A 24,116-nucleotide genomic window follows, 5' to 3' on the forward strand; every position below is an offset into this window, starting at 1 on the left:
TTTCAGTATTTCAGAACTTAAGGGCACCCTTCTTTACACATTTCAACAATTAGTAGTTAAGCAGTATGTAATACATATCTACGACTCCCATTTGATGTTCTGTGTAGTATGAAGTTGTAAAGGCTTCAGTAATATCTCTTGAAGTTACTGGGCTGTCTGTAAACTCATGTGAGGATCATGTATCATTTGATTGTAAAAGTCAAACTACATTTTCTTTAGAAGCAAAAGATGTGCAAATGTAAGGAATTAAGTAAATGTCTTAGCTGCTTTAAAGAGAGAAGGTCTTTTGCAATGCTGGGTATAAACTCATAGGGTTAGTACAACAGTGTGGAGGAACAAAAGCAAAAGTATGTTTTTTTGACTAATAAAATATACAGTATCCATCTCTACATGTGATGCCATCTGTGCAAGTACAACAGAGCCTTTTGAAGGGCTGCAAAAGAATTGAGAAACGTCAACTATAGACCACATTTCAGGAGGGAATTGCATTGTTGGTGTACAGGCTTGTGTGGATAGAAATATGTTCTTTCACAAGAATGCAAGCTGATGGTCCACAGGAAGGCTATCAGAGTAGGACAAACAGCAGCACACAGGACCATGCACAGTGTATTCTGAAGTAGTATGATTCAGAAGTCTTCGGTCCACTTCTGTCTTGAATTTCTTCTGAGGTGTATATGCCAGTGCCTGGTATGCATACAATAATGTGACTTTTGTCTAATTGTTATTTTTGCTTGGACAACTGCCATCCAGTTTTGTTATTAAACCTTGATACATGAGAAATAGAATTATATTTGAAATGGCTTATTAGCAGGCCTTTATTTGCTAACAATTCATTTTAATTCTATTGCAAGAGTAACTGGCTTTCATCTCTTATGTTCAAATTTCAGTGCATGTTCTTTTTGGGCTTTTTAGATTAACTGGCATAAACTTGGTTTTAAAATGGTTGTTTTCATTTTAAAATTGATATTCAAGTTAAAGCATGTTAAGCTTTTTCCTGTGCTGATTTAGCAGTGCAATTGCAGTATTCCTGAACAGTGTTGTTTTTTTTTTACCTCTCTAACTTTTTGCTAGTAGGTGAATGGCCTTTATGAGCATCTTAAACCAGTTAATCTTAATTGCACCATCTTTTTTTTGTGAAAAATGTGCTCGCTTATGAGGATAGTCCGAATGAAACCACCCATTAGGACTACTCCGTGGAATTAACAGCTACAAATGGTGGTTTACATCTAGGAATAGTGCTGTCAAAGTTCAGAGCTTGAAGTTTAACTATATATTAGCAAGTGACAAATAAAAAAAAAAAAAAAAAAGCCACAAAAAAACAAATCAGGCAAAACTCAAGAGCAGGTAATTCCAAAACCCCAAAGCTACTCTTTTCCCTTGCTTGACTGGGCTTGTTAGCCTTAGAGATAATCCTCATAGATGTGGAGATTAAGTATGGCTGGCCAGTAGTGAAAATGAACATTTTGGATCTGTTGGAAGTAAGCTGAGTAAATATAACCTATGAATCAGTTTTTCCAGCTTCAGAAATATCTTGTTGAAATACTGTTAAGAAAAAAGTAAATTAAGGTTTTCAGATGTTTCAAAAGTTGTTTAGATGTTGACCAAAAAGCTAGAAGTGGTAGCAATAGATCTCTTCCACTATAACTGGATTGTTGTTCATAACAGTGCTGAAGTTTGCAGACCCCTGTGCAGGTAAATTCAGGTAAAGGATAATCACGTATAATGTGGGCTTTCAACGTGGAAATTCAGTTTCAACACCAGTATTAACACTGACATACTGCAATACCTCCACTCTTCATTAATTAATTGTGGGTAGACCATGACCATGCTGCTCTGAACCCTTATACAATGAGAATAAAGCCTTTTACGCTTGCTGTACTTTGAGCAACTGGAGAAATTCCTTCTTCAAGCCCTAGAACTTGCTCATGTGGGGTTGGGGGAGACAAAGCATATAAGCTGCATGTCTTGTCTTGCTGTCAGAAGAACAACATTCATGTTGTATAAGGGGATCTACTTGTGCAATTTAACTTGTTTCTTTTACTATATTTTTCTTCTCTTTATCCTTTTTCCTTTTAATTTCTGTTTTAAATCTGCACCCAAGATGCCTTTGCAGCTTCTCCTGGGGAAGCCCCTGCAGCAACTGAAGGGGCAGCAGCACCAGCTACCCCAACCCCTGTAGCAGCAGCTCTTGATGCATGTTCAGGAAATGGTGGGTTTTATGTCATTAGATGGTTTCTTGTTTTGCTGTTTTTGGTTTTGTTTTCTTTTATTTAAACTACATGGCAGTGTGTTTTTCTGAAATTTTCTTAGTGCCCGCTATTGGTCAAAACAAACCTTAGATGGAAGAGCATGCTTAACAAAATGGCCTGTTTCTGAGTCCCGGTACTATTTTGCTTATTCATTAGTGCTAATCAAAGATTCTGGCAGTGCTGACTTTAGTGAGCAGTAGCCTGTTAAACTGGATATTCTTTCATCATCTTTCTGTCCTTTTTGGACTTGTCAAATGGCCTATGAATGTTCTGCCCTTTAGTAACTGGACTTCTCAGCCTTTCAGACAGTCTTTATTTTGGAAAAACATAAGTGGCATGTCTGGATAAGTAGGCTAGATGTAGAACAACCTCATCTATGTGTGTGTGAGTGTATTTGCAGTATGTGCATAGCCTATAGTTGCTTTGTTCTTGACTTCTTCCCTCACTGATACTAAGTAAGCATACACGTATATTTCCCCTCTCCTTTTTGCAAGACCCCTTTGCCCCATCCGAAGGTAGTGCAGAGGCTGCTCCTGAGCTGGACCTCTTTGCTATGAAGCCAACAGAGACTGCTGTTCCTGTAGTTACCCCTACAACTAGTGCAGCCACTCCAGCTCCTGCAACAACTCCTTCTCCAGCTGCTGCTGTTGCTGCTGCCACTACTGCTACTACAGCTACTGCCACTACCACTACTGCCACCACTTCTGCTACTGCCACCACCTCCGCTCCTCCTGCTCTAGATATCTTTGGTGGTAATTTTGTTTTTAACTCTTTGGTGGATTGATCTGTCAGGAGTACTGAACTAAAAATTGTTGCATGCATGCTGTGTGCTAGGCTTTCAAACCAGAGAGCCTATTAACTCCAAAGATGATGTACAAAATTTCAAAGTTCACATTCAGTCCTGTGTTTCAAAAATGAGTTAAAGACGTGTTGTGTTCTTGGCCTTAGATTTATTTGAGTCTGTCCCTGAGGCACCTGCAGCTCCTAAACCAGATGCTACTCCTAGCATAGATCTCTTTGGTACAGGTAAAGAGTGAAGTCTTTAAATACTCTGCTGCTTTGATGCCTTGTGATGGTGTAAACTGACTGAACAATACTCAACTTCTTGTTTTTTCTTTTGTTTTTGGAAGATGCTTTTTCATCTCCACCACACGGAGCTTCTCCTGTGCCTGAGAGTTCTCTCACTGGTGATCTCTTATCTGGTAAGTGTTTTTACATGCCATCCTATAGACTTATGGTTTTGATTTTGTGGATTTTTTTTCCTTATAACTGAAAACCAAAACTTATTACCAATTTATATCTTTAAGCTGAAATAGTAAATTGTAGGTTTGTTGATACTTTGATCACAAGATTAGCAGTTATTGAAGATGAGGATCATGAAGTGGCTAACACTGAAGTAAGTGATGTGGTTTTTAAGAGAGTATATTCTTCTGTAAGCATAAGAAAGTTATTAATAAATGTTTTGTTTGTTGTTTTTTTTTTCTTTAAAGTACTCCAATGTTCAGTTGCTGTGTGAGAAATGTGACACTTTCTGTTTGCAGTTCTGCAGACTCTCACCCGGCTTTACGTACCCCATGATTCTACCTAATGGAGCCTATGTTGCTTTGAAATATTTAGCTATCATTGTTGCCTTGCTGATACTAAATATTATTTATCCTATGCCTACTGCAGTGGATGCATTTGCAGCCCCCTCTCCTCTACCCACTGCCTCTCCAGCAAAGGTGGATTCTTCAGGTGTGATTGACCTATTTGGTGGTGGGTATTTTTCTTTCCTCACCACTTCAGAGCTGAATCACTTCATTTCAGTTAACTTTGCGCTTTGCCGAAGCTGCAGTTTTCCCCTTCTTACAGCTTTTCTTTGTCATTACAGCTAAGAATAACACGTCCAAATCTTCATATTGCACATTAATGAACTGCAAATGAGCTGTCGTTGTTACCATTCTGTTGTCCTTACATTTGCCATTCTGTCTTCAGTCAATGCATGTATGAGTCTTTTTCTCAGAAGTCTAATGAAAGTATATTATGTTCTTCCTTTTTTTTTTTTTTACTTCTTCTTTGCAACTCTTTACTTTCACATTAGTTTCTCTCAGTTCCATTTCTCAGAGCAAAGCAGCTGAATTTTTGAGGGTGATTTACCTCAAAGCAGAGGGCTGAATTACAAGGTCCTTGTTAGATTTGAAAAGTTGGAAATTGGGATGAGCACAACCAGCTCTAGAAGTGCTGTAGAAGAGATGATTGTTACTTAGAAGTAGTGAATTTTCAAACATTAGTGAAGTACACGTCTAATAAGACTTGATGTGAGTCAGTAAATTATGTCTGGAATTACTCCAAACTTTGAATAAAATGGCTTACCCCTCTAGTCTAGAATGCTGCTCTTGAGTCTTCTGATAAGTGGCCCAAATATAAGGATCTGCAAGCCTCACTGACCTAATATTCTTATCTTCTTCACTGCTATTCTTTGTTATAGAAAAATCTTTGAAATGCTGGTTTGTTGCATCTCCTTTTCTTCCACCTGAGCTTTGCATCCATGGTACTGCTCTGAAATAAAGATGGCTAAGCACGTTCATTTTCTTCTGATTAATGAAATTGTTATCCTATTGTTGTCTCTTATTTGAGATGAATGATGAATTGATGCATTTAATATTGAACTCTTTGCTTCCTGGAATTCCCTTTAGATGCTTTTGGAAGTAGTGCTCCTGAACCTCAGCCGGCAACCCAGGCCACTTCTAGTTCCTCAGCTTCTGCAGACTTATTGGCTGGTAATAAAGAACTTTTTAACCAATTTATTGTCATGCAAAATCTAATGGATAGTCTTATGAAATCTTGTGAAATCTTGCTTGGGTGGATATGGATGATTGCAGTGGGATAAAAATAGCTTTTAGTAAGGTTTCTTGGTACTTCAAACTTAAATTAAAACTTCTTGGGTTTGTAATGGAGGTGTTATCTCATAGAAAGGCTTAGGTTGGAAGTGCACCTTAGCAATTGTCTTGTTCCAACCCCCCTGCTGTGGGCAGAGTTGCCATCTAACTAGATAGGAGGCTACACTTTTTATTCCTCACTTGTAATTCATCGTTATTGTTGATTTAATAAAGTCAACTTACATACTTCAGATGTTAGAAAATGGAATCAATGATTTCTCTCAACAGTCTTGTGTTTAACCAGAAAGAGTGGGTTGACAAAAGAGAGCCGCCTTGAGTGCAAGGACACAACAGTGCTAGAAATCCTCTCCTTATACTCGCTTGTTCTGAGTGTGGCATTAGAATGTGATGCCAATTTAGGAGGTCAAATAACTATACTTCTAGTCTGCATCCTAAAAGCTAAGCCACTTCAGCTGAATTCTGCTTCTGCAAAATGCCTGCCACATTGTGTATTTTAGTGGATATAAAAATTGTTTTAAACAGTCAGACTCTTCCCCATCCCGGTATGAAGTTCATAGAAAACAAGATCCCAGCATGTTTTTGTTCAGGCTTAAAGAAAACTAATATGTTTCTGGTTTGAAGGAGAACTTGACTAATTTTTCCTCATGTTTCTAAAAGGTGAATTTGTCAGGTTATCCTTTGCAAATGTGGATGATTGTTAGCTTTGTGTTGTGCTTCTGTGGCTTTAGTTCAGACCCAGAGTGGAAGTTTGCTCTTTACGTAATGATTAACCATTCTAGGCATGGTTGGACCTGATGTCATTGGCTGTCTGTACGTCTGAAGTTCTCCCATGTCAATTTACATGACAGAAGTCAAATCCTATGTATGTTTTTGTCTTCAGAAATGTATAATGCAAATAAGATATCTCAGTGTGTTTGATAGTATCTGCTCTGTGTGGGGGCATCTCCTAGTTGGGCTTCGCTAAAATATAAATGTTCTAGAGAATAACATGCATGTCTGTTCTGAATCTGTTTCATTTCTGGCCATCTGACTACTTAGTGGAACATACACTGTGAGGGCATACAAGCAGTTACCAGACTTCAGGTTGGAAGGCTTCCTTTTGTTTTAATACTGTTATTCTTTGTATTGGTTAAAAAGCTTATGAATAGCTTTTAAACTGTAGATGAGACTTTACCAAGTAGATTCTGGTAATTTTGTAAGAAAAAAAGTTTACAAAAGGAAGTGCCGCTGCCCTTTGCAGTATGTGGGGACTGGGTGCAAAGATGCTGTCAAGAAAAAGCTAATCTTGTCAATACAAGCATTAGAATAAAAAAATGCTTTCTGTCTTTATCTGTAACTAAACTTAAATTACAGTAAGAGTTATGCTCTAGATGGCTTAAACTTCTGCAGTGCACTTTCTGAATCTGATGAGTCGCATTAAATCGATACCTGAATTATATAATGGTTGTCGTAAGTCTGAATACTCAAGCAGACCTGAAGCTGTTTGAGTGAATAGATTTTTTCTACTTATATGCATCCAAAATGACACCAAGTTAGAGGTAAATCTCAATTTGGCATACACAGAGGGTCGGGAAACATCACAGCATATTGCTGAACATTTGTTCACCCTAGATAATGGCAGATGTATAGCCTGCAGTGCAATCCAGTTTTAAATTTAAGATTGTCTAGGTTTCGCTGAAGGCTTGTCCTTCATGGTTTATGATTAGCTGTAACAAGTCTTTATATGCAGAGTGTTACGAGTATACTTGCCATGCATCATTGTCTCAAGTGTTCTGCTTTCAGGTAAGTGGCTAGACTCTGCTCTCTTGGAAAGGGTGGTAGAATTTTTTTCATACTCTTCTGAGCCTCTCAGCAGACAAAAATATAGTTATGTCAGTACATGCAATAGTCTAGCCTTTTCCCCTTCTAGATTTTTCTGTTCAATTAAATGAATACATGTGTATCCCAGTGTCTAATAGTATGTTCTTATAACAATGACAGAATCATAGAATCACAAGGTTGGAAACAACCTGCAAGATCATCTAGTCCAACTATCCTCCCATTACCACTGCTACCACAAGCACTAAACCATATCTCGCAGGTCCTCGTCCAGACACCTCCTAAACACTGCCAGGGACGGCGACTCCACCACCTCCCTGGGCAGCCATTCCAGTGCCTGACCATTCTCTGAGAGAAAAAGTTTTCTTTATGTCTAACCTAAACCTCTTGTACAACTTGTGGCCATTTCCTTGGATCCTGTTTGTTGCCTGGGAGAAGAGGCCAAATCCCTCTTCACCACAACCTCCCTTCAGGAAGTTGTAGAATGCAACAAGGTCTCCCCTGAGCCTCCTCTTCTCCAGACTGAACATTCCCAGCTCCTTCAGCCGCTCCTCATAAGACTTGTGCTCCAGACCCCTCACCAGTTTCGTTGCCCTTCTCTGGACACGTTCCAAGGCCTCAATGTCTTTCTTGTAGCAAGGAGCCCAAAACTGAACATAGTACTCGAGGTGCGGCCTCACCAGCGCTCAATACAGGGGGATGATCACCTCCCTGCTCCTGCTGGCCACACTATTTCTAATGCAGATCAGGATAGCATTGGCCCTCTTGGCCACCTGGGCACACTGTTGGCTCATGTTCAGCTGAGCATCAACCAACCTCAAGGTCCCTTTCCTCTTCAGAGTCACCCAACCATTTAACTCCAAGCTTGTAGCACTGTATGGAGTTGTGGCCAAAGTGCAGGACCTGGCATTTGGCCTTGTTGGACCTCATCCCATTCACCTCAGCCCAATGATCCAGCTTATCTGGATCCCTCTGAAGGGCCTCCCTACCCTCAGGCAGATCGACACTACCACCCAACTTGGTGTCATCTGCAGGCTTACTGAGGTACACTCAATCCCTTCATCTAGGTCATCAATAAAGATATTAAACAAGACGGGCCCCAGTACCGACCCCTGGGGGACACCACTTGAAAAGGGGCTCCAGCTGGACTTAACTCCATTAACCACTAACCTTTGGGCATGGCTCTCTAGCCAGTTCCTTACCCAAATTACCCAAAGAAGGGTATACCTGTCCAGGCCACGGGCAGCCAGTTTCCCCAGAAGAATACTGTAATAGACTGTGTCAAAGGCTTTGCTGAAGTCTAGGTAGACTACATCAACAGCCTTTTCCTCATCTACCAGTCTCGTCAGCCAGTTGTAGAAGGAGATGAGGTTGGTCAAGCATGACCTGCCTTTCATGAACCCATGCTGGCTAGGCCTGATCCACTGGATGTCACACACATGCCGTGTGATCTCAGCCAAGATGATTTGCTCCATAACTTTCCCTGGTACTGAGGTCAGGCTGACAGGCCTGTAGTTCCCTGGATCCTCCTTATTTCCCTTATTGTAGATGGGAGTCACACTGGGAGAAAGAAATCTTACTGAGTACGCTAGTAAAAACAACTTCAAAATCAGGCAGTTGGAGATGTCCATACAACATACCTCAGCTGTTGCTATTTCTGCCATCTTTCTCTGGGTCTTGTAAAAGCATGGATGACTAGGAAATATACATGTTAATGCATATTTGTGGCTTCTGTGCCTGATGATTGTGCATGTGGCTGAAAGCTATGAAACTAAGAGAACTTACCATGCAAACTTCACCTGAAGCTGGGGAGGACTCCGTTCTGTAGCTGGAAAAATAGGCATTTTGTGGGGATTTGGAAAAAGTGTACATAATTTTCTAAACAAAATTGTATAAACTGTGTTATGTCATATACTGCTGCCAAGCTCCTTCTCACTCAGGAGGCAGAATGGGTCTGAGCATTGGATCTTTAGACAGTTCTGGTGCTGTAGGGATTGTTGGAGTCAGATGCCTTTGTCCATCAACCATATGCCTTATTACCCTGCTTCTGCGTGATTCTTCAATGATAAGTATGTTTTCTACATGTAGCTGAATGCCTAAAGCTTGGCCTTGAGACTGGCGTTGAACCAGAAGTTTGTATATAAGAATCAGAGCACTAGTAATTTTATAGTAGTTACCTGCTATAGACCATCTAGTCAGAATGAAGCAGTAGAAAAAGCCTCCCTGTAGGCAGATAGAGAAAGCTTTGCTGGCCTTGGCACTCATGAGCAGCTTTAACCACCATATGTGCTGGAAGGGCAGTATGACTGGGCACAGGTGATCCAGGGGACTTCTGAAATGTATTAAAAGTAATCTCTTGAAGTAGGTGACCAAGTCATACCAGTGTGAGATCATTCAGTGGAGGGCCACCAAGATGGTGACAAATGTGAAAAATGAGCAGAGGTTGGGAGCTGGATCCATTCACCCTTAAGAAGGCAAAAGCTACGCATTATAGCTGTCTAAATCCACCTCTTTGGAGGGATACAAAAATCAGCCATGTTCCTTATGGAGGTGCACTGTAAGAAGAAAAAGACGGTGTGGGAATTCCAGAAACTTTTATTTATTAATTTATTACCACAAGAATCATCAGATACTAGAATTATCTGCCCACAGAGATGGTGGATTATCTCATCATAGAAGTGCTCAAAGCAACTGTGTCTGAGCCACCTGATTTGATGAAACCTGCTTTTAGCAGGGGCTGGGACTGAATAATCAGATCAGATATCACCTCTTAAACTACCCAGTGACAAACCTGCCTCACAAACAGACACTGGGGAGCTGAGGCAGCTCTCTGATTCAGTATGTTTGTTCAGCTTCTCATTTAGCAACTGCAAGCATGTACAGAGTAGAGTTTGGGTATTAAAGATTTCTTGGTGCCAGAACCCTGAGGTGGGTCTAATAAGCCAAAGGAAGCTCATGCAGGCATTTGAAATGCTCTTTACTTCAGGCTATTGAAAACAGGCTGCTCTGTGTCCTTCTCTTGCTTCCCTGCCTCCATCCAGTCCAATCAATCAGTCATCTAAAGGGACTAGTTTAAGTTATGATGTGTCACTGCCTGCAATCTGGCAAACTTAAGCAGCTGAAGGATATACTTAGAGGTCTTTCTAATCAGGTTGTGTTCTCCTGGACCTGCAATGCCACTTTTTTCCTACCCTTTCCACACTTTTAAAGTATTTGGTGTTTAGTTTTACTTCATTATGAGAAACTATCACTTTGGGGGAGATCATCTGAGATCTCACAGTAATATTTGATATAATTAATGATCACAATTTGAACACAAATACTTTACATTCATCACTGGTTTGTCTTGTAGTTAAATGCCTGGGGAAGATTTGTTTTCGTAGCTGAGAAATATGCTATTGTCACTGTTTGGCAGATGTCTGCATAATGTTCTGTAATTGATACATCCTGTCATCATGGAAAGCAGTTTTGGTTAAAAAACTAATAAGGGGTTATAAAATTTTCAGAGCTTTCTTCTCTAGTGAACTGGTAACTAAAGAAAAGTTGAAGCAAGATGAAAAGGAAGGAATTAGATGACTGCTTAAAGGAGTGGTACAAACTAGTTAGAAGTTGAGGCAGTGATAAAAGTTTCATGCCTTCTGAATTGATGCATGTATTTCAACAGTGTGACAGAGTAGCATCCTTAATTTTTCAGATTTCACACACAAGAAGAAAGATGTATTTTTAGATAAGAACTGAGTGGTCTCCACATATTGGAGAAAGTAGTCTGAAGAAGACATTTCAAATGGGTAAACATGCAAGCTTCTGGTCTTGGAAAGTAATGATTAACTGAAGAAAAGAAGCTAAAGGCAGTGGTGGACTACTGACACATCACCGTCTTATGTTCAGCCATGGGAGAGTAATATGCTTCCCACTCTGATGGCAAGGAGAAAATTACAGCCTACACGATGTGCAGAGTTGTCTTCCTTTTATATTTGTGGTTGCAGTTAGAATGGTGAGCTCAGAACTTCCTAATGCAAGGGCAGCTGGGAAAAGCCAAGGCCAAGACTGAGGGAGTATAGAGATCTCAGGCATCACAGCCAAGAAAAGATTGAATAAGAAGACTGGCTTGTAGACTAGAGAGAATTGAGGAGGTGTCATATTTCTGTTCTCTTTTTGGCAGTCTTTGCATATTTAAACAGTTTCTAGAGTCTGTAGATAATGCATATAAACTTAAATTGCAAGGGAGATCAAATTCTATAGTGGGCAGGGGAGGGATTTTAAGAATAGTTAAGCATGGGAATAAATTACTTTAAGGCTGGAGAATCTCCATGATTAGGTTTTGTTTATATTTGTGGATATTGTTGATCTGCTTTGGAAGGAGGAAGGGATGGTGGGCAGCACCTTGAAGACATCTTGACAAGACAGACCAGGATGTTTTAAGATGATGAGAGACAAACTGGATGAGTAAAACACTGCCTTCTGAGTTGCAATTCCTGAGTAGCTGGGTCCATTAAACTGTGGTCATAATGCTCTTCTCAAGCCAGTCTTCTGTTTCACTTTTTTTCTGAACTCATCCTTTTTTATTGTCTTCTGTATGTGAGCTTACTTAACTAGCACATAGTATGGGAAGAATTGTGTATTCTGTTAGTGCACTTCTGGAGGTATCTAAATAATGAACATTGAAGTTTTTACCAGCAACTCTTGAAAAAGCTTAAATTTCTTGGATCATATTTGGCATAAGGATGCTTGTGTAGTACTGAACTGTTTGCTAGTGGTCTAGTAATTCTTTTTAGATTTATTTTATTATAGATTGAGCCTTTTATAGATTGAGCTTTTGTTAAACACAGCCCATCAAGACTGTCTCTAATGTTCACACCTCTTTTATGTGACTTTTTGAAGGCTTTGGAGGTTCTTTTATTGCTCCTTCTCCATCACCGTCTCCAGTCACTCCAGCTCAAACAAGCTTACTACAGCCTAACTTTGATGCAGCTTTTGGAACAACAGCTCCAACGACTGGCAGTTCATTTGATGCATCAGGTGAGTCAAAAGGTTTCTTCCTATGAATTTTCTAATGTGTTTTATGTGTTAGATGAGTTAGTGGCACTATATTTAGGCTTGGAATGCAAGCAGTAGAAGTGATTTCCCTTTCATCTCAACTGGAAGAACTCAGTGTTATATTTAGGGAAATGTGTGCCCAAGAGCTTTCTGTGACCATGTTTTATTCTACCATGTCAGTGGAAACTGAACTAATGCAAGCATCATCCTTGCACGTGCTTTATGGCATGAATCAGAAATTACTCAGTGAAAATACTCTTCTGTAAATTAAATACGTACCCAAGTCATCTCGCTGTTGCTGCTGAAGCTGTTTTTAAGCTCGCATGGCACCTGAAGATTCACAGAACTGAGACAAAGTTCTTTGCCTGACTTATAAGCTTAAACTTTCATCACTGCTATCATTTTGTTTGTATCTCTTCCATTCTATACTTTCCATGCTGGGTCCTTGCTACAAACTTAAAATTGGTGAGTTCTGCAACTGTACAAGAAAAAAAGGTCAAAGTAGTACTGCTGCGTGGTTATTTGGTTGCTTGCCAGTGCACATGCTACCCCTTCCTGTTGACTTAATATTAGCATGTACCTCAAATACAGATCAGAAGACAGAGTGTTGGCATGGGATGTACCAAACAGTTTGACCTCAAGGGATCTAAAAAAATTAGCTTCTGAGAGATGGCTGGACTAAGGAAACTAGCTCTGTCAGTGTGGATGGTTCTTATTCCTTCTGATCTTTTGAGATATTAGTAGGTTTTCCCAACTCCCTGCTGCTTGCAAGTGAATAGTAACATCCTGAGACTGTTTCAATCCTGTTACCATGTCAAGGTATAAGACTATCTTCGCCACCATAATTCTAAGTGGTGTTTGCTGCAAGATGTTCATTTTAAAAGCCTTTAAATGAATATCTCCTGACAAATGTGTGTGCATCTAATGTCTTTCTAAGGATAACTTTAAGAAGAGTAGTGTCATGTGGAAATAGTACTAACTCTGTGTAAATTCAATTGAAGTACTTTTAGGCATGTTCTGTCATTTTATTTTTCATTGGTATAACTCTTTTAGGGTTACTACTGGATGTTCAGTCTCTAGTAAAATGATGTGCATGCCCTTGTTGGCATTACTTTTAATGTCAAACTGTGTTTTGGTAAGTCTTGTGACGTTGTTGTCTGTGCTATATTTGTTGGACCAACATCCAAGTGTCTGGTAGTGTTTTTCTTACCAAAGCTGCTGTTCATAAACTATTTTCCTGTCCCTTTTAGTGTTTGATGGCTTAGGTGATCTTCTTATGCCAACTATGGTTCCTGCTGGTCAGTCTATAACACCTGCAGCCACAACAACAGTTCCTGCTTCAGCAGCAAGCAAAGGTCTTGGAAGTGATCTTGATTCATCTCTCGCAAACTTAGTAGGCAGTAAGTGACAAATGCCTGTTTTAAGTGATGTGGCACATAACAATACTGTTTATTTGTGGATCCAAACACCTGTGCATTTTACCTTTCTTGTTTCAGTGTCCTGTTTCTTTGTGGAGATCAGGTCAGCTATAGGCAAGAGTAGAGTCTGATTCAGGTAGCTGGTGCTCTAGGATCATAGCTTGTCACTCATTCCATCTGAATACAAGAAAGAACTTGTCTTTGAGGGTGACAGAGCACTGGAAAAGGTTTGCCCAGAGATGTTATGGAGTCTCCTCCCAAGGTATTCAAAACCCGCCTAGATGCTTCCTGTGTAATCTACTGTAGGGAGCCTGCTTTAGCAGGAGGCTGAACTACGTGATCTTCAGGGGTCCCTTCTACCCCCTAGTATTATGTGATTCTGTGATTGTGTTTAGGATCTGGGATAAACAATAGGATCTATTTGCTAACTGTGATTTGTAACATTTGAGCATCCTATGTTCAGGGGCATCTTATGTTCAGGGACATAATCAGACTCCTAACATATGGGCACTCAAGTATTAACAGATGGAATGGTGAAAATTGTCCAAAGCATCTGGTAGTACCATAGAATTTAGGCAGAAAAAGTTCAGAGATGTTGCTATTCTCCTTGTGAGAACAGAGTAGCAGTGGTATGAAGAACAGACCTTATCTCAGATAGTGAACTTCCCAATACATGTACTTGAAGCTAAACAAAAAATATTCTTTCCTGTAGTGAGGTAGTCGTTATAACTAAAGATCAGTAGCACCCTGTACAAATCTAACACAGACTTACCTAGAGTAAGGTACAGTGTGGAAGTTGTTCTTGAAGGACCTTATACATTGGATATACCATTCCTGTATGTAAATACAGCAAAGATATAACTGATCTTAAGGTGCACACTCTTCTGTTAGGAGTGGAGAGAAATGTCCATATTTAGAAGTCAGCAGAAGTTTTAATCACTCAAAACGCCTTCTGCAAGTCATTTGGTGTATCCAACTTTGGGGGAGAAAATAGTCGTACTCAGCAGTCCGACTTACAGGACTTGTGCTGACCATGTGAGAAGAGAGTTCTTTAAAAATTAGATTAAAAATTCCTTCATAGGGTAGTTAAGGAAACTGCTTGGAGCACCCATTCATGACAGAGCAGATAAAACTGCAGAACATTCAGTTAACAGTTTTATCTGTCTGAGTAAAATAACTTTCAGTATATAATATGATGAATAGATAGTGCTGTCATTTGTGGTAGTTTTAATACCTTAAAGAACGTTTTGTAGAAATAAATGTATTGGCACTGTGGCTTGCTTTTGGAGCAAAAATGGCTTGAAGTATAAGACATCCATATGATTCCTCAGATGTAGTCCTGAATCAGATTTAGGTGTGGCTAGTACTCTGATGCTGATTAGGTAAATGAAGACAGCCAAAACTTCATTATTCTTTATAAGCCCTTGTGCTGTGAAACATGAACTGTTACTTTGATGCACTTCAATTTCTTAGATATGTGACCTTTTTTCCCTCTTTTTTTCTTACAACTTTCAGATCTTGGAATTTCTGGTACCACTTCTAAAAAGTAAGTTCAACTTTTAATTTAAAAAAAGAAAGAAAGTTTTCAGGTCTGTTTTATAATCTTATATTGATTTTAGTGATTAGTAGAAATCAATGAAGTGATCACATCACATCCCAGTACCTCCCTCCTTTTGTATTCCCTCAAACAAAAAATAGAAATTCATAAAGATTTTGAGAAAAGTGTCCTATTCTATGCAGGTTCACTGAATAATTAATGTTGATTTGTTTCTGATGTAGCTTTTAAATTTGCTGGCTTAAACATGAGCCTCTAAAATACATATATGTTTATATGTATATCTTTGTATTGGATAGCTGATTTACAACTGGAATTGTCCAGATGATAAATTGCATTAGCTCCCTTCAGTTATTTAGGCTAGTATATAATAGTTCTGTTATCTTTTTACAGACACTGAATGGGCTTGTAACGTAGGCATGAAAAACTTCTTTTTGCAAGAAGAGATATTTAAAACATTACACTTGGTTTTGAATGCCTTTAGCTAACTGCTTACTTCTGTGTGGAGTCTTCCTCTATATCCAAGACCAGTTTGTAATGCCCATTCTTCAAGACGTGTTGTGCCTCTATGGAGATGATAGGAGGGAACTGAGTAAACAAATCATATACTCTGTCCTCCTTATATAGCTTCCCTCAGTCTACTTCATTCAAGGAGTTCAGCCTATTTTGGGTAAAGCAGCCTCTAACAAAATCTGGTTTTGAAACTGCCCTTTTATTCTGTGATTGATTTGTTTCTCTTGTATCTATCAACTTTTTCAGAACTGAATGCTTTTCTCCTCCATCTTTCTGAGCAAGATTTCTAGCAATGAAATGACCTTTCAAAGACTTCTAGCAGGCAGCTCTACTTCTGGCCCCAGTAGAATAGGCAGTAGCAGTCCCTCTTCCTACTTTGCAAGGGTATATGCAATAATATGTTACCTTCAATCAATACTAATTAAAACAGCTCTTTAATTCTCACCACAAAGGCTATAACCACTTAACTGACTTGAGTGTAGAGTGTAGTGGTGTCTGCCACTAACAGCCCTTGGAACTGCATGGTACTAAAAGTCTATCTTTCTGTTAATAGCGTAAACTGTAAGTACTATAAACTAATGTAGCTGCAAGCTCAATTTTAACATATACTTGGTTTTCATTTTCATTGTGTGAGTATAAAGAATAGCTCTCTCTGCCTCTCTACTAGGGGAGACCTTCAGTGGAATGCTGGAGAGAAGAAGCTAACAGGAGGAGCAAACTGGCAGCCGAAAGTAGCACCTGCGACATGGTCAACTGGTGGTGTACCAAGTGGCCCACTGGTAGGTGCTTCATCCATCAATACCACTGATAGTTAAACCTCAGTATTTTGAGACTGCTGAAGTGTGCATGTGTGTACTGCTTCTGTCTGTTTCATCAGAAGAATTTGCATTTGTATAAATGATAGTGTTGTTACAAGTCACATTTTTAAGACCATATTTACAGCCAACATCACTGAACTGAAGTCAGTGAAGATGCAGTGGCCCACAAATGAAGATTCTACATACGTATTTAATGATTGAGGACTCTTCCAAGAAAAGTGTGTGGTTAGCCATTTAAGTCTTGGCCAGCATCAGGTCCAGATAAATTGTTCAAAGAACAGTGATATTCATCCAAAACCGATGTACTAACAGGAAAAAACTTAAGCTTGTTCTCAATTCAAATTTTCCTGAATGAAGTATCAAAAGACTGCACATCATTCAGACTAAGTAGATGACTGACATTAGAGTAGAAGATAGCTTGTTTAGCCCAGCGAAGTAGTCTATTGGAAAGGGTAAGGTTGCCATGTAAAATATATTAGAAAGCACTATTTTGAGGAAAAGGGGGTTGAACTGAGCTTAGAATCTAAACTTGGATCAAGAGCAATTTAGTAAGCTGCAAGAGTCTTCTGAAGAAAGGTCATACTTCATCAGAGCCGCACAGCATAAAGCAGCTTCTGTTGGAAAAAAGTGGGATGGAGGGGGAAAGAGAGCTCTCAAGTTCAGTTCCATGCTGCAATAGTCAAATATTAATGCAACTGTAAGTGTATTACAGCTTGTTCCTTAACCCTATGAAACTTTATTGAGTACATTAGTTGTAATGCTAACTTTTTTTTTTTTTAATAGAGAGGCTGGACAGTACTGTACAGTGTAAGTGAATTATTTTGGGGGGATCTCATTACACATACTAAACATGAAGATACTAACAACTCACCTGCACTGCAGTTACTAAGGCTGGCTTAAAACTACCTAGAAGCTACCTAACATGGCTCTTTCTGAACTGTTCGTGCAGCAGAAAATCCTCAAGCAACATATGGTATTTTCAAACAATCTTTGCTGTATGTGGATGCGACGTATCTGGTGACATACACTACCCGAATTTTCTAGCTTCTGTAATACCAGTCTGATCTGGAAGTGGTTTTACCATCCGGTAATTAACTGTCCTTTCTTGGAAAGCTGGGTGGTTTTGATAGCATTTTGTGAAACATGGGTTTTACATGCATTTCTTCTAAATCTGTATACTAAAGTATTTTTGAAAACCAAAGCCACAGGGAAAATAAATGTGAAGATCAAAATGAAGCGATCTTTCACATCACTGTTGAAGCTTGAATTTGAGCCACTGAAGTTTTGGTCACTTTTTCCCTCCCTTCCAGATTAAAATCAGCAGCATTTCACAAAAATCTGTTCCTTTCAGTGACCCTTACTCTTTCAGGCAAAAGCGGGTTCAGTTTGTATGGCTATGTTCTTGGCAACTGATGGACTGAATTCTGAACTAAGTTGTGTTCCTTTGGCTGCAATCAGATAGCTCTAGGGTGCTCTTCTGATGTCATTAGTGCATATCTTCACATTCCTTACTTTCCATATCCAAGATATTGTTATTAGCTTGAGGACAGATATACTGCTAGGGTGATAATGATTTTAATTGAAATGCTCTCAGTAAAAATTTCAGACTGGAAAAAAAAGATTCCTAATAATTCTTCAGAAAGATTAGGATGCTTGTTGTTTAATAAATCTGGAATTAGTTATCCTGACTAATCTCAGGTTCCTTAAGAAACTGGTATTTCTACCTCAAAGCAAGGATTAGGCAAGGACATTAAATGCAGCCTTCATGAAAGTGGGCTGTATGATGAGTAATTCCTGCATATCTCCAGAGCTGCTATCTGCTGTAAACTGAGAGCATGCAGACACAGTAGGTCAGTGCTGGGACCAATGCTCTTTTATATCTTCATCAGTGACATTGACAGTGAGGTCAAGTGCACCTTCAGCAAGTTTACTGATGACACCAATCTGTGGGGTGCAGTTGACACACCAGAGGTATGGGATGCCATGGGATGCCATCCAGAGGGATCTAGACAGGCTTGAGCAGTGGACCTAGAAGAACCTCATGAGATTTCAGCAAAGCCAAATGCAAGACCTTGCACCTGGATCGAAGCAACCTTCAATGCAAGCTGGGGGATGAAAGGATTGAGCACAGCCCAATGTGGGGTACAGGTGGATGGCAAGCTGGACATGAGCCAGCAATGAGCCCTTGCAGCCCAGAAAGCCAAATGTATCCTGGGCTGCATCAAATGAAGTGTATCCAGGCAGGACAAGCAAGGTGAACCTGCCCCTCTACTCTGCACTGGTGAGACCTTATCTGGAGTACTGTATCCAGATATTGAGTCCTCAGTACAGAAGGGACATGGACCTGTTGGGGCGCATCCAGAGAAGGGCCACAAAAATGATTCAAGAAATGGAACACCTCTCCTATGAGGACAGGCTGAAAGAGCTGGAGCTGTTCAGCATGGAGAAGAGAAGGCTTGGAGGTGACCTGATAGCGTTTCAGTGTCTAAAGGGAAGCTAAAGGAAGGGGAAAGACTCTTCAGCAGGGTCTGTTGTCATAGAACAAGGGGAAATGGTTTCAAGCCTAAAGAGAGATTTTGTTTGGAGGTAAGGAAAAAGTCTTTTACAGTGAGTGCGATGAGGCACTGGAATAGATTGCCCAGAGAGATGGTGGAGACTTTCAAGGAGAGGCTGGATCAGTCCCTGGGCAACGTGATCTAGCTGTGCATGTCTCTGTTCATTGCAGGGGAATTAGACTAGGTGATATTTAAAGGTCTCTTGCAACTCTAAGGATTCTATAGTTCTGTGTTTCTATTACTGACTCAAGGTAGGTAGTCAGGATTTAGAGGCTCAGAAATGACCAAGCAACTTCTGTAACAGCTTGAGAAATTTTGCCAATAGTCTTAGTTAGGCCCCAAGATAACTGCAATGATGTTCCTAAAAATCCTACCATCATCTTTAATCCCTTCCTTGAATGCTTCCTGCCTCTCTTTAAAGTTCTTATTAAGAATTTAAACAATGTTTGGATTAAATATACTTCTGTGAAAAGGAGATTCTTGCATGCTTTCAAGGCCACAAGGAGACTGTACGTGGGAAATTACAGGCAAGGGAACCAAAAGGAGATGATGCATAAGTTCTGGATACCTGAGTTGGCTAGTTCAAGGATACTGCTTTAGATGTGCTGTTTATACAGTCAGACTACTAGACTAACATTTCTCTTTTCCTCAGTCCTCGTGGAAGATCTCTTTTCTTTGCTTACATGTTATTTGATGAAAAACAATTGCATAACAAGCTAAACTTTCCTTAGTAAACTATGTAACAGTTTTGATTGCAGTTTAAGTGTGTGAACTTAGTTTTTAAGTTAATATCACTGCATAATAATACTACTTTTTATTGGAAATTAATTACTATAGCAGTTACTTCCTTTAACTTTACATTCTGCTTAAGCTAGGCATAAATCTATAGCTTTTACTAAAACTCAGTGCTATAGCATGTGCAATGGCGTGTTGGCTACCTGTTACAAAATTGGTGTGCTTTTTTATCCTGTGTTGAAAGAAGAGAAAAGTGAATTTCCTTGGACCCATTTTGGCTTTGTTCGGAAAATGAACTCCATTTGCAAAGGGAATTGAGTCTGTCACCCTAGCTTTCTTCTGACAAAGACAGCTGAACATTATTGTAAGGACTAATTCCATTCTCTCATTCTTCAGAGGCATCATAATTTTGAGGTTAGGTATAACCTACTACATAACAGCCTGACTTGATAGAACAACTTTGGGAATGCAGTTTCCAGATAATTGGCATTACAGAAATTCGTGCTTCTCTTTCTTTTTTAATTTTTCTTTTATATTCCAGGCAGGAGCGGTGCCTCCAGCAGGTGGAGTTCCTCCCACAGGAGGTACCCCACCTGTTGCACAGCCAGGAGCCACATTTGGGATGGTGAGTCTCTTTCACTATACAGCTCTCCCTTTTTTATCCACAAACCTACTCATGCTGCCCTGATTTACAGCCCCCAGCAGGACCAGGTGTACCCATGATGCCCCAACAGCCAGTTATGTATGGGCAGCCCATGATGAGGCCGCCATTTGGAGCTGCCGCAGGCCCTGGTGTACAGGTGAGTCAGTGCTCACAGAAAGAATCTCCTGTGTCTAACTACATCCAAAATGTATTCTGGGGGGGATTTGGGTAAAGTTTGAAGTAGAGCTGTTCAATGTTTCCATTCTGTTCAGAGCTTTCCCACATTTGCTAGAGCTGTGCTCTGCATCTTCCCTCTCAGCCCACCAAGAAGACTTCAGAAAACCGATCTTCTGCTTATGGACAAGCTTGAGTTCTTGAGTTCTTTCATGACAGCTGTTTCTTAGTAAATGCAAGTTTAATGGTTTTAGGCTGGTGGCATGCTGCAAAATTACTGCATTTGAGTATAAATTCCCATAATGTATATAACATCACATAGAGTTCAAGAAGTGTTTTTCACTGCAATGTGCAAATTTAAATATTGAGGAATGGAGTTTTTCTTCTAACCTACATTGATGTGGAGAAATGCAAATGAAAGGTCTTGAGCTTCAGTCACTCTGTTGTTTTTTTTTAAGTTGGGAGGTACATGCCACTGCTTCATTTTTCATGTATTTAAAGTAAATTTACCTAGTCTGACTTTGTGACAATCACGTTTAGACCCAAAAGGACACATACATGGCCATATACAGCTAAAGCAAACCTGTTCTTAAAGAATTAGCATAGCAATTGAACTCTGGATTGGGTGTCTAAACTGTGAGACAGATGTAGAATCTTGAGCATAAATTTCTATGCATACAAATACTCTGTTAGTTGCTGCGTACAGGAAGTTTTTTATTCATTACATGAGGAGATATTTGCTTAGCAACAACTCTGGGTGAATCACAGAATGATTTAAGCTTGAAGGAACATCTGGAAGTCCTCTCATCCAATCCTTGCTCAAGCAAGATGCCCAGGACCATGTCTAGATTGCTTCTGAAGTTCTTTAAGAAGGAGACTCCACAGCCTCTGAGGCACCAGTGCTCAGTCACCCACACATCACAGAAGTGTTTGTTGGTGTTAAGTAGGAGCCTCCTGTGCTCCAATTTTTGCGCATTGCCTCTTGTCCTGACACCTCTCTTTATGTTTGACCAATATACCTAGACATTACTGCTGGATATTATCATATGTAGTGATGCTTCAAAGCAGAACAGATTAGTCTGAAAAGAAGGTAGTCATTCAGCAGGCAGAAAATAGTAAAGAACTGCAAAGTGGTCTCTAGCCCCCAACACAGAGTAGTGCACTGCTGTAGTACTCACACATTACTTATGTCATTCAGACAACCATCTGTCCTGCAGTCTGTTCCTCGTCATGCAACTGCCTACCTACCAGCTGCTACCTGAAAGTCCAATCTTAGCAGACTTCAGTGTCTGAGTGCTTCTGCCTCAAATGCTTCACTTGACAAGAATTGTGCACTAGCAGATTAAAAGCAGGTGCTCGAAATGGATCTGAAGAAAAAGTAATTCAAGCTAATCTTTGGGATCAGATTGTGGAAACTGATCACCCTATTCATAATGCAAGGCTAGTAACCAGAAAATGCTAATATGACTTACTGGCTACCAGGAGGATGGGTCTTTCATTAATATGACAAAAATATCTAATGGAGTAGTTAATGACAAAGTAGTGAATGGAGACATGCCATCTATCCTGTTGAAAAAGTATGTAAGCAGTTGCTTCTTACAATTACCCAAGTATTCCTTCTAACTTGAAGCTAATAAAATTGGAAATGCAGCAGTCTGTATCCACTCTGGTACAAGTTTTTAGCTGACTGATAGCCACTAGTTGACACAGCATAAGCCATGATAGCTGTTCCAGGCTATTTTTCCATAATAAAGTTTAGTTTATAGTAATTATGGAAAGACCCTTTCCAGAGGAGAGGCAGGGAACAACTTTCTTGAAGTACTTTTCATCTTATCTTTGAAATGAGTTTCGAGGTAGAAGTTTGTGCTGTGAGCCTAAAATCTGTCTTTTGATACTTGAAACCACTTCACCTCTCAGTTTTCCAAACATTAAGTCAAATAGTCAACCTGTAGCTAACTGCACTCTTTAAGTTAGAACGTAGTTATTTAAGTAACTCTGAGTTTGCCTCGTAGAAACGAGAACTTGAAACTACTAGAATTTAGGTTGTCAGTAATGGAGCTCTGCATTTCACACATTCCTATTTGGTCTTTCCATCTTAAACTGTCTCTTGAAACAGATTATCAAGAATGATATTATGGAAGACACAAACACATTTTTCTTAGAGTAGGGTAGTCTTCAGTGTGCCAGGACTATGTATTAACTACCTGCGGTGCCCTCAGGTAAGGTGGTGATAGTGAGCAGTAAGGGTGGGAGAATCATTTAGCTCAGTAGGGAAAAGGGTTGCATGTAACTTGAAAAAATGGATACTATCTACTGAATAATTCATTTTATGCTTAACAAAAATCAAGAAGAATATAAGCATAATGCAATCACATCTCCAATACGCTAATGGGCTTTCATTTTTGTTACCAGAGCTGAACAACTTGTATTTAAATGCAAGTTGCTGGATTTTCAGATGTACTCTGCAGCACATGCTCAGTTTATTCTGTACCTTGGTGTTTAACATCTGACAAGTGCTTAACTTCTGTCTGGTTTGACACTCCTAACTCTGTTCTGTCTTGCAGGGTGCAAGCAATCAGCTATGCTAACAAGAATAGGCAGTGTCTGTGCCCATTACATCAGCCAAGCATTGTTAACTTTATAGTAAGGACAGAATTTAAACAATGCTTGAGCAAAATGGCAGCACAGTGAAGTTAACAGCAATGTAGAACTTTCATATGCTTTCAGTGTGCTTGTGTGAGATCCAGCTATACTTACCTAATGCTTGTGTATCTGTATTGCTTTTTTTTTCTGCTTTCCTGGCTGGCGTCTGTTAGCTTTCTCCAAGCCCAACTCCTGCTACTCAGAGTCCCAAGAAACCTCCAACAAAGGACCCATTAGCGGATCTTAACATCAAGGATTTCTTGTAAACGATAAGGTATTTTGTGACTGCCTGCATGTTACACTGCAGTACATATCTGGCAAACAGATGGTGATTAGTCCTGCAGATTAAACACAAAGAGCAGAATTGTACCTGCAGAGATCTGTAGGAACATGCAATGATAATGTGATAATGTGGTGGTTAAAATGGAAAACTGAATTCTGCCTGCATTTTTTAATTCTAGCCTGAAAGCCTGACGTTCGACTACCTTTTGCCAAAAAGTGACTGACAAGAAAATTATCCTCAATCTATAGCTTCTATTTTGTCTTGCTTCCCCTCAGTCGAAGGGTTCACATTTTTGGTTTTCATGAAATTGATACTGAAACAAATAGAAACGTAGTAAGAGTACATACACTGGAGCAAAACCATTGCCAAAGAGGCTTGTTCCATGTTGTTACAAGGAGCTGTGCATTGTTTATGAGAACTTTTGGTAAATTGTGATTGATCTTGCATCCCATCTCATGTGTGTGGAAATAGATATTATAGCACAGGTGTGGAGAGAGGAAAAGGGGAAAAAAAATAGGGCTAGAAAGAAATGTCAAATTGGATTTAACACTTCTGCATTTTACTTTTTAAATGGATGAAGTAAGGTAAGTGTTTTATGAGTCCAGGATGATTTGCCAGGTGAGAAGACAGTATTTGCATATCTCTGAGGCCTTTGCAAGTTCCTTTGCTTTCTACCCATAGCTTAATATTAAGGCTTGTTCTGGGCTTCCTCAGTGCTGGAATTAGCAGCAAGGAATGGGATTGAGATCATTTTAGCAGGTGCCACATGGCTTTTTTTCTCCACATTTCTGTATTC

At 39.7% G+C, this 24,116-nt stretch overlaps 1 protein-coding gene across 23 annotated transcripts in view; it reads left to right on the forward strand.

The window, feature by feature from the left end:
* Window positions 1-23,303, forward strand: part of SNAP91 (synaptosome associated protein 91) — a gene marked incomplete at both ends in the record, with an annotated part of 67,785 nt that extends 44,482 nt beyond the window's left edge. For 3 of the 23 annotated variants that reach the window (XM_079532914.1, XM_079532921.1, XM_079532924.1), the window contains 13 exons: window positions 2,102-2,209; window positions 2,744-3,001; window positions 3,198-3,275; window positions 3,380-3,451; window positions 3,921-4,004; window positions 4,925-5,008; window positions 11,828-11,965; window positions 13,234-13,383; window positions 14,917-14,947; window positions 16,137-16,248; window positions 20,119-20,202; window positions 20,273-20,377; window positions 23,211-23,303. In XM_079532914.1, coding sequence (XP_079389040.1) covers window positions 2,102-2,209; window positions 2,744-3,001; window positions 3,198-3,275; window positions 3,380-3,451; window positions 3,921-4,004; window positions 4,925-5,008; window positions 11,828-11,965; window positions 13,234-13,383; window positions 14,917-14,947; window positions 16,137-16,248; window positions 20,119-20,202; window positions 20,273-20,377; window positions 23,211-23,303 — 1,397 coding nt within the window. Of the gene's footprint in view, window positions 1-2,101; window positions 2,214-2,743; window positions 3,002-3,197; window positions 3,276-3,379; window positions 3,452-3,920; window positions 4,005-4,924; window positions 5,009-11,827; window positions 11,966-13,233; window positions 13,384-14,916; window positions 14,948-16,136; window positions 16,249-17,070; window positions 17,095-20,118; window positions 20,203-20,272; window positions 20,378-23,210 lie in introns of all 23 variants that reach the window. The other 20 variants (XM_079532916.1, XM_079532917.1, XM_079532918.1 and 17 more) reach the window with 14 other exon arrangements.
* Window positions 23,304-24,116: the final 813 nt, after the last annotated feature.

Source organism: Tetrao urogallus (genome assembly GCF_951394365.1).
Source record: "Tetrao urogallus genome assembly, chromosome: 2".
Lineage (NCBI taxonomy): Eukaryota > Metazoa > Chordata > Aves > Galliformes > Phasianidae > Tetrao > Tetrao urogallus.